Source organism: Choloepus didactylus, chromosome 18 (genome assembly GCF_015220235.1).
Source record: "Choloepus didactylus isolate mChoDid1 chromosome 18, mChoDid1.pri, whole genome shotgun sequence".
Classification (NCBI taxonomy): domain Eukaryota; kingdom Metazoa; phylum Chordata; class Mammalia; order Pilosa; family Megalonychidae; genus Choloepus; species Choloepus didactylus.
Window position 1 is genome coordinate 20,902,938 of NC_051324.1, and position 9,782 is coordinate 20,912,719.

The 9,782-nt window shown below is 67.1% G+C and overlaps 2 protein-coding genes across 2 annotated transcripts; one reads left to right on the forward strand and one right to left on the reverse strand.

Moving 5' to 3' along the window:
* Positions 1-242: 242 nt before the first annotated feature.
* Positions 243-4,415, reverse strand: HIC1 (HIC ZBTB transcriptional repressor 1). The gene is made up of 2 exons (XM_037809236.1): positions 4,098-4,415; positions 243-2,624 (listed from the first exon to the last, which is right to left on the reverse strand). The coding sequence occupies exon 2, from the start codon at positions 2,602-2,604 to the stop codon at positions 451-453; it is 2,154 nt and encodes a 717-aa protein (XP_037665164.1). The 5' UTR covers positions 2,605-2,624; positions 4,098-4,415; the 3' UTR covers positions 243-450.
* Positions 4,416-7,592: 3,177 nt separating this feature from the next.
* LOC119514546 (skin secretory protein xP2-like) lies at positions 7,593-8,747 on the forward strand. Its single transcript, XM_037810370.1, has 2 exons — positions 7,593-7,707; positions 7,851-8,747. The coding sequence occupies exons 1-2, from the start codon at positions 7,611-7,613 to the stop codon at positions 8,405-8,407; spliced, it is 654 nt and encodes a 217-aa protein (XP_037666298.1). The 5' UTR covers positions 7,593-7,610; the 3' UTR covers positions 8,408-8,747.
* The last annotated feature ends 1,035 nt before the right edge of the window (positions 8,748-9,782 follow it).

Below are 9,782 nucleotides of genomic sequence, written 5' to 3' on the forward strand. Positions count from 1 at the left end.
CTCGGCCCGACGCTCCGACCCCAGCGAGGAGATTCACAGTGAGAATTGGTGTGGTCGCAAGGGCCGGAGGTAGGGCTGGAGTGCCCCAATAGTAACCCCCTCCCCCAAGAGCAGCACGGAGCCGGGGGAGGGGGCCAACGAACCACAGGAAGAGGCGAGGAGGGGCCGGGGGTCTCCTTTGGTCAAAGCTGATATCAAAAATATAAATCTCCCTCCCCCCCATCCCACCCCCGTCCCGGGGTCTTCCCTCCACCCCAACCCCGGGCTAAGGCACAAAGCAGTGAGGCCAGGTGAGGCCGCGGTGAGGTGGGGCCGCTGCCACTGCGGCGACCCTACTGCGGCTACTATAGCTGTCCCGGGCGCGGTGTGCCTGCTCGCGGTCGCCGCCGCTCCCTGGAGCGCGCGGCCCGGGCGGCGCGGCGACAATGAGGCGGGCGGACGTGGGGCGCTCTAGGTGGGGGAGAAACGGTCGATGGTCCGGCCGTCCGGCGCGGCGGCCAAATGCGCGCCCTGGCTCAGCACCTCGGCCGCCTTGTCCGGGCTGAGGCCCAGCTCCGCGGTGAACTTGGCCAGCGGGTAGAGGCTCTCGAGCGCCACCTTGGGGTCGTGCAGGAAGTGCGTGGTCTGCGCCAACAGCTCGGCCGCGGCCGCCTTGTCCTGCTGTTTCAGGCTCAGCTGTTCAGCCGTGAGGCGGGCCACAGCAAAGACGCCCTCGGGGAAGTCGAGCTTGCCCTTACCATCGGGGCCCGGGACGCCGGGCAGCGCCCCCAGGCCCGCCAGCGCCCCAGCTGCGCCAGCCGCGCCACCCACGGCATGCATCTTCATGTGGCTGATGAGGTTGCGTTGCTGCGCGAACTTGCCGCCGCACACCTGGCACTCGTAGGGCTTCTCGCCCGAGTGGATGCGCATGTGCTCGGTGAGGCGGTACTGGCGCGTGAAGCGCATGCCGCACGCGTCGCACGCGAAAGGCTTGAGGCCCAGGTGACTGCGCATGTGGCGCGTCATGGTCCCGCGCTGCGTGAACTTCTTCCCGCAGATGGTGCAAGGATAGGGCCGGGTCAGCCAGTGCGTCTTCTCGTGCTGCCGCAGCGTGGCCGGGTCCTTGTAACTCTTGTCGCACGACGCGCAGCGGTACGGCCGCAGCAGCTCTCCCAGGCTGCCCGGCGCCCCAGCGCCCTTGTCCCCACCGCCGCCAAAAGGGGGGCCGAGGCCCGCAGCCCCAGCGCCCACCTCGGCAGCCTCGACCCTGCCATACAGCGCCTCTTCCTCCTCCACATGCGCCTCCACGTGGGCGTTCAGCTGCTCCGAGCTGGGAAAGCCCTTGCCACACGGGATGCACACATACAGGTTGTCACCAAAACTCTCCGGTTCGCCATAAGCCAGGTGCGGGCAGGGGTAGCCCTCGAGGTGGCCGCCAGGCGGGCTGGGGTCCTCGCTGCTGCCCGTCTCCTCGCTGCTGCTCTTGTAATCGTCGCCGTCGCCTCCCGCGCCCGGCCCATCCAAGCTGCCGGGGTAGCGCGGCGGCGGCGCCAGGCCGAGCGGGGGTCCCCCCGGCGAGGCAACCGCGTCCCCACCGCGCTCGTCGCAGCGCTCGCCCGGGGAGCCGCGCTCCCTGCCCAGCTCGTCACCGTAGCTGCCCAGGCCCGGCTCGTGCTTCATCCAGCGGTAAAGGAGGCTGGGCCCATCTGGGCGACCGGGGGGCTCCGGTCCTGGGCTGCCGCCGCCGCCGCCGCCGCCGCGGAACGGGTCCGGCGGTGCTGCGGCCTCTTCCAACTTCTGGAAGGGCAGCGGCGGGAGCGGCTGCAGGGAGAGCGGCGGCTCCTTGTAGGCGGCGGGGCCGACGCCGGGAGGGCTGTCCGGACGCGGGGGCAGCTCGCGCTCGCCGGGCGGCCGCTCTGGGGCGGTGGAGCCGGGCGGGCTCTTCTTGGACAAGTCCAGGCCGCACAGAGGGGAGCAGCGGCGCTCAGGGGCGCAGAGCGCGGCGGCCGGGCCGGGACCCGAGGCGTACAGCTCGGCGCAGTGCGTGTTCACCGCGGCCTCGGGGCCCGACGGCGGCTCTGTGGCAGGAGGCGGCGGAGGCCCGGCTGGGGACGAGTAGCAGGCCTGGATGACGGGCGTGGCTGCGCGCAGGCCCCGGCCCGGCCTTCCGTAGGGCGCGTAGCCGCCGCCGCCGCCGCCTCCACCCGGCAGGTGGCAATACTTGCCGTGGCGCTTGAGGCGCTTCTTGCACAGGGCCACGAGGTCAGGGATCTGCAGGTAGCTGGCTGCTGCCAGCACGGCGCCCAGGCTCGGTTCGGTTCCTGGTGCCACGGCCGCGGCTGCCGCGGCCTCCGCGCCGTCGGCCAGGCGGCCGGTGTAGATGAAGTCCAGCACCAGGCGGAACACAGCTGGGCTCACCATGTCATGGTCCAGGTTAAGCAGGTTGTCATGCACCACCAGAGACTTGAGGTAGGCGCTGCTGGCCGCGAGCACATTCTTGTGCGCGCGGAAGAGGGCGTTTTGCACCACGATGATCACGTCGCACAAGAAGCCCTTGGTGCGCTGGTTGTTGAGCTGCAGCAGCAGCTGCCTCGAGTGGCCGGGAGCCTCCATCGTGTCCAGCATCGTCTGCCCAGCACAATCTCCTGCGGGGACACACACCAGCCGGGTCAGAGCCCCGCGGCGCCCAGGCCACCTCTACCCTGCCCTGCTTTTCTCCCTTCCACTTCCCCCTTCTCCGCTGGGCAGAAGCATCGAGCACCACGGCCGGGCCACGGGCTGAGGATCGGCGGACTCCGGGAGTGGGAGCCTGGGCAGGCCGGCCCGCCCAGACCAAAAGAAGGCGCAGGAGAGCGGCTGCCAGCCGAGAGGAGGCCAGGCCGTTGGTTGTGAGCACCCCAGGCCCGAGTCGCCGCCTGGCACACAGACTTGGCGCTGGGGGCCTCCGAGGAGAAAACTGTTGGGGTGAAGTGACCCTTTCGGAGACAGTTACCAGATTTGAAGAGAATGTCCGCTTCAGGAAAAGTCATTCAGGGCCGAGAAATTTGCTTAAGTGAGGAGAAAGGGAACCGAATAGGAAGCGCCTCCCGCCTCGAGAGAAGTTGCCCCACTTGAGGGAAGTGATCCGGAGAAGTGGAGCACAGTGCCCGCCGTGGCGCCGCCCTGGCCGGGGGCTGTCAGGCCCTCGGATGGGGCCCGGGCGGCGGCCACGGAGCGGGGAGCGGAGGCAGCGGCTGCCGTGGCGGGCAGAGCGCGAAGGCCGGGCCCGGGCGCAGGGAGGGCGTTATATCGGGGCAGGAGGCTGAGGCAGGAAGCAGGTGGGGGGGAGGGGGGAGCCAAGCAGCTCCCATGGGAGGGAGGGGGCAGCGCCCCGGGCGGGCATGGCGCTCAGCCTGCGGCGACCCTGACCCCGGCTTGCTGCCCCACCCGCGTCCCGGCCTCGGCCCCGGCCTCGGCTCTGCATTCGCAGGCCCGGCGCCTCCCTCCCCAGCTCTCTTCGGCCCCTTCTCCGCGGGAACTCCGCTGCCCCAAAACTTGGGGAAAAGTTTCCCAACTTCAGACAGGGCGGGAGGAGCGGGCCAACCCCAACCCCTTGGCTCCTGGCTGTTCCTCTCCCCCAATTCCGGCGGCTGCCCCTGGCCGCGGGGCCCAAGCCGAGCCCTGAGCTCCCCTGCCCGCCTGCCCGCCCGCCCCGGATCCCCGCCTGGCCCGCAGGGCCTCGCGGCCCGATACCTGCGACCGCAGCCCAGCCGGGCTTCCCGACCCACGGCGGTGGCAGCTCCTCGCAGGCGCCCCACCCGCGCCACTGCTGGGCGCCGAGCTGTGCCAGGACAGCGCCCCTGCCAGCCCCGCCTGCCAGCTCCCCTTCCCTTCCCCTCGCCTCTCCAGCCCATGTGCGGGCAGAGCCAGCCCCAGGCCTCTGACCCCGCCGTGAACCCGGCGCGGAGCAGCGGCCCGGCGGTCCTGAGTCCTCTAGGGGTGATACCCGGAGCCCTGGACGCCAGCCGCCAGCAGCGATAGGGCTCTCGCACTAGAGGATGCGCCCCGAGGAGGCCAGCGCGCAGGGACCGGGCTGTCCCGGTCCCCTGTCCCGCCCAGTCCCCAGCCCAAGGACCCACCTGGGGGGCATGTCGGAAGCCCCGGGCCCGGCTGCCGGCAGATCCAGGGGGGACGTGGCTGCGCTGCGCTGCGCTCCGCCCGCCGGGCCCCCGGTCGGTCTGTCCTGCCGGTCCGTCCTCCCGGCGTCCTGGTCGCGTCTCAGCCCCGCCGCGCTTTCCGCACACTCTTATCTGGAGCGGCCCGGGCAGGCTGGCGCTGCTGCAGTCGTGACGCCACCTGGCGGCCGCTTAGGGGCTCTGCACTTCACAGCCCTGTGCTCCCTACCGCGCACCTGGGCTGGAGGCTGGATGCGGAGCTGGGCGGAGGACCGGTTCCTAACCGCAGGTCCACCCTCCCAGGTGTGCTCAACTGGGGGACCCAGGCCCTAGAGTGAGAGCCCCACAAATCCTGGAGCTTGTGAGAGGGGCTAGGGTACATCGCTGCTATGTACATATTTCTTCTAGATTCCCGCACAACCCCAATTTGGAGGAGTCCTGCCCACAAGGAGGGGACTCCTGTGACACTAGATGATGGGAAGGAGATTATGGAAATCCTAAGGGAGACGAAGGTAGACAAGATCTTAGAGACTCTTCCTAGACATTCCTGGCTGGAATGGTCCATTTTGGAACCCCCACCCCTCCAACACATCCACGCTCAGCCACATGAATTAGAGATGCACAGCATAAACCCGTTCGCACCCAGATCCTCTCCAGCCATTGATACCCGCGGGTGCCGCATGTATGCACCGTCACACACCCGCCCCCTGCTGGACTCCAGGTCCCTGTTTTCTGGGATACAGGGCCCTCAGTGAACCTGGGCAGAGCAGAGGTGTTACCCAAATAGCCCGCCCTGAACTTGCAGGTATCCAGGAGGACCCCTGGATATTCGTCTGGAAATGGCGGGTCAGCGCCTCTTGAGGGTCCCGCAGAAACGACTCCCACTTCCAGATTCTCTGTGAACAATTTTCAGGGACCCCGCTTGGACCACGTCTCCTCCAACCCACGGACCCGAGAGGAAAGAGACAGGAGGGCCTACAGCCTGGGACAACCCGCAAAGTCCTGCACCTCAGACGGTGACCAGGTTCGTGAGGGTGATGCCCCTTCTGGGAGGGAGGGGACCCCGCAGTGGCGCGCGGGCGCTCACTCGGCTAGTCCGGAAGTGTCCCCGCACCGCCCCGCGGCTGCACCAGGCCTGCTGCGAGCACCGCTTCTCTGGAGCCCACGCTCCGCCTCCTCCCCGCACCTCCCGACCCCCGCCCACAAGCTGGGGAGTGGGGGGGTGTCCCCGAGAACGCCCTCAGCTTCTGATTGGCTGCGGCTCCCCAGCGGCTGAGCGGGAGAGGCTGGGGCGCAGCGTTACCATAGTAACCGATGAGGTTCGCCCTGATCGCCGCTCTGAGAGGCCTTGGAGAGCTTAGCAACCGCGCTGCGCTCCACTGCAGGTGGGGGCTGCGTTGGCCGACCCCGCTCTGTCCTCTGCCGCTGCCCCCACGCCCCCGCCAGAAGTAGTGTCTGAGTCACCCAGCGAGCGGCCGCAGGCGCGGCCACTCGCGGTCCCTGACACACACCAAGGTCTCGGGCGCCCCCCAGAGGCTCCGTGCGCTCCGCAGATCGCCTCGCAGCTTCCCTGCGCGGCTGCCGGCTCTTAGTCCCCGCAAGTCCGCTGCACCCTGAGTGCTCCCCTCATCCTCTCTACATCCGTCACCCCATTTTTGCCCTGTGTTCTGGATTCATCTCGTCCCTGTTCTCTCCTCCGTCCCCCCGCGTTGTCCTCGCTAGGAGAGTAAGTAGTGAGGTTCCAAGAGGAAACAAGACTTCGGAGCTCCTGGCCTCTATAAGACAGACGGACCCCGCCCGACACCTCGGACGAGGGAAGTGCTGTGGGGTGCGGTGGAAGAGTGGAGTGCTGGGGGGAACTGGGAAGGCTCCTCGGAAGAAGTGCTTTTAGAGCTAGACTTTGACGAATGAATAATTGTCCCACGAGGCTGTCCGCACTCCAGAAGAGAACCTCTCTCTGACAGCAAGAAAGAGGCTCTAGGAGGCCAAATGCTGAAGGGGGGCAAGGCTTTTCTGACCCCACCTCAGCTTTCATCTTTTCTCCTCTCTATGGGGGTTAAATCCCAGCCCCACAGGGAACCGGTCAGCTCTGTGTGCAGCGGAGTCTACCCTATGTGGACTACTCAGGGTCCGCTGAGCCCACCATCTTTGTTTTTCAACATTCTCCTGAGTGGCCCACCCAAGTGAACGGTCATTGCACCTGTAGGGCTCACAGCCCTGCCCCCAGTCCAGCTGCAGGATCAGGACCCCTCCTCCTATGGACTTCTCTCTTCATCTCAGGCCTTTCCTTCCCTCCCCTGCTCCACCCTCCCTGGCCTCCACTAGAATCTGCTGTCCCCTCTTCATCCCGGTCCAGCTTTTCTCTCTGAGCACACTCCCCCTTTCCCCATGTAGAGCCTTCAGCATTGGATGGAGTTGGCTGGGCCGGAGCTGTCCATTTCCCTGCTCCCTTTCAGGGGTGCTCTGCCCTCCGTGGCATGGGCCTTTCCTGCCATTTCTGATCTCCAGGAACTCAACTCCTCCAGCAAGTGCTCACTGCCCCTCAACCCCCCTGAAACCGCTCTCTGCCAGTCTTCTGGGCCCTTCATCTCCTTCACTCATCATCACTCTCATATGAGCTCTGCCAACACCTGGCACTCCAGAAACGGGTCTTAAACGCGCCTGTTGGTGCCAGGCTCTGTTGCTGGGAGCCGATGTTTGAGGACCTCGCCCTCCTCCCCTCCACTTGCTGAGATTGCCCCTTCCTCCTGCTCCCTTCTCCTAGGCCCTTTCCCAGTTCCCCCACAGAGGCCCCCCTTGGTCATTTCCGGGAGGCCCAGGCCACCCTCCTCAGCTTCTCTGCCTTCCCTCCGGTCTCCAGTTCCTGATGGGCCTCCTTTCCTGGACCCAGCCACCTCCGCCAAAGCCCACAGGACCCCTGGGCTCCCGGACTCTTCTTCATCCCGCCCCCCTAAGACACAGTCCCGGGTGCGCCTTAGGCCCCCCTCCAAGCCCAACTTTCTCTCCTGCTCCCGACTCCCCCTTCCTCCGGACGCGAGGGTGACGCCGCCGCGGGTCATTCTGTGACACCACAGAGCCGTCGTGTCCGGGAACTGAGAAGTGGGGATGGGAGCTACCGAGTGAGGACCCTGGAAGGCCGGGCCGAGTCGGAAGGTTGAGCCCCGAGGTTCTCGAGAGCCCCAGGTTGGGAGAGTGAATAAACATGTAATAGACCCGCCGCGCCCTCCCCTCCCAGCACTATCCTCCCCCTGACCCCCAGCACGCAGTTCCGGAAAGTTAACCCCTTGCCGGCCGGGACAGGGGGCGCGGGCTCCCCCCTCCGGGTCCCGCTTCCGCGCGCCCTCCTTCCCATCCCAGCTCCCCGTTGCCTCGATCCCCACCTCCCGTCTCGCCACTATAAATAGCCCCTATTCCCGTTTCCTAAATTCCCTGCTGACGTCGGCAGCGCGTCAGTGTGTAGGAGCCGCGGCCGCATGAATGAGCCGCCGCACGAGTACTACGCGCGCCTATAAAAGCCGCTGCGCCGGCCGGGCTGCGGGAGGCGAGCGGGCACCGGCGCGACGCGGCCCGCCAGGTAAGCGGGACTGACGGGCCGACAGGCGACAGATGGACCGACGCGAGGACACGGGCGGGAGGGCCAGGAGACCGGCGGGAGGCGGGTTGAAGGGCTCTCCCTGGGATGAGGACCGGGCGGGAGGAACGAGGGTCTCCTCGCAGAGGGCGGAGCCGTGTTCAGACTCGGCCGGACGGACCCTTCCCCGTTCCCGGCCGGCGGCGGACAGAGGACCCCGCGCAGCACCTGCCCACGCCCGGATGGAGACGCAGCCACTTCGGAGGAGCAGCAAACAGAGGCTTTTCTTAAGGCTCCTGCGCCATCCTCTCAAGAAAGTGGGACGAGGGTGCTGGCCCCCCAGGAGACAGGCCCCCCTCCTGCCTTTCCCCGCAGCGCGGTGACTCAGCCTCGCTGCCCCCGGCTGGCTGAGCGGGGCCGCCGGCGAGAGACTGACGCCCACCTGCCCGCTGGCCGGGCCTCGACTCTTTGGGGAACAAGCCCCCACCTCCACCCCCAGCCCCCCGTCCCTCATTCATCAGAGACGCCCCTCCCGGTCCCGTTCCGTCGGGGTCGTCCCACTACGCCCCCGATTTCCCGCCTCTGCGCTCGGAGCAGTCCTCTTCGGACTGGGCGGGGGCGGGGTCTCGGCTGGATAGCCTGGCCCCGCCCCCATTGTCACCACCCCGCCGCCGGAAGTGCCTCCCCGCAGGGACAGCTTTGACGTCACAGGCATCTGACGTCAGGGGCCGCGTGCCGGTCCACCAGCGCCGGGGCCGAGAAGGGCGGGAGACGCGAGGGAGGAGGAGCAGCAGCGCCCCCAGCCGCAGGCGACGGGAGCATCCCCGCCTGGGCAGCGCGCCGGCACCTTGGCTCTAGACTGCTTACTGCCCGGGCCGCCCTCAGTAACAGTCTCCAGTCACGGCCACCGACGCCTGGCCCCGCCCCAGGACCGCGGACCCGGCCGCCCGCCGCGCTCCTTGAGCCCCTCGGTCCCCTGGGATCCCGCAGCCCCGAGCTAACTGGCCGCGCCGCCGCTGTCCGCGGTGCTGATCCAGCGCAGGCGCCGCCACCCGGCCGTCCATGTCCCCGGTCCCCCACACTCGCACAGCCCCGCGCCGTCCGGTGCCAGGCACCCCCACCGCGCGCGCCGTCCCCTGCTCGCGCCCCTCCCTCCCCGCCACCCCTTCGCGTCCCTGACGTCAGCTTGCCGGGATCAGCCGCGGTGCCGTCAGCGGTGCGCGCCACGCCCCCGCGTCTCCAGGGCAACCGTGGCTTTCGATTGTTACTGTGGAAACCGGAGGTAACAGTCTACAGCCATGGTCGCCCCGCAGCACGCCCACGCGCCGCGCCACGCCGCACCCTGCCAGCCCGGGTTGGGGAGACAGGCTGCAGGAGGAGGCGGGGGCGGCGAGTCAAGTTCGGTTGTGTACGCGGGGGAGGCGGGAGGTGAGGGTCCGACAGGCGGGCCCTCGGGGGTCTGCATGCTGCGCATCCACTGAGGCAGACGTATACTGTCTACGAAGTGTATCTGACCATCCTGTCCTCCCAGCCGAGGTATCACAGTTGGGGGATGGCGAGAAAAGGGGTAGTTCTGGGACTTGGGTTCTTTTTATCTCCTCAGTGGAGACTGGGATCAGGAGGCATGGAAGAATGTTCTGCGTCCAGACGGTAGAGACGCGCGGGGCAAATAGACGGGAGAAAGTTTCCTACGTAGGCCACAACTTCCTTCTTCCAGGAACCCCTCGCTGTAAACCTTTGAATCTATTCCCTGGTGGAGCCCAGCCTCCCTTCACTCCCTTCTTGGCTTTCTCGCTATGAACCACAGAGGATAAGAGGGATCCCCAGGCCTGTTTCCCCGGATCTGTTTCCAGTCCTCAGGAAGCCGGTTAACCCCATCCCTAAAGCTTTGTAAGAACAAACCAGCTTCTTCACCTCATTCTGTCCCTAGGCGCTCAGATTCGATTTAGGACAGTTTCTCAAATTAGCCTTAAAGAGGGGGAGTGAATATCAGAGGTGTTGAAGTCCTGTCATGCCAGTGAAGTGTAAGCAATGAGCGCTTTAAAAACGTTATTGTGTTTGTCCTCTGCCATCACCAA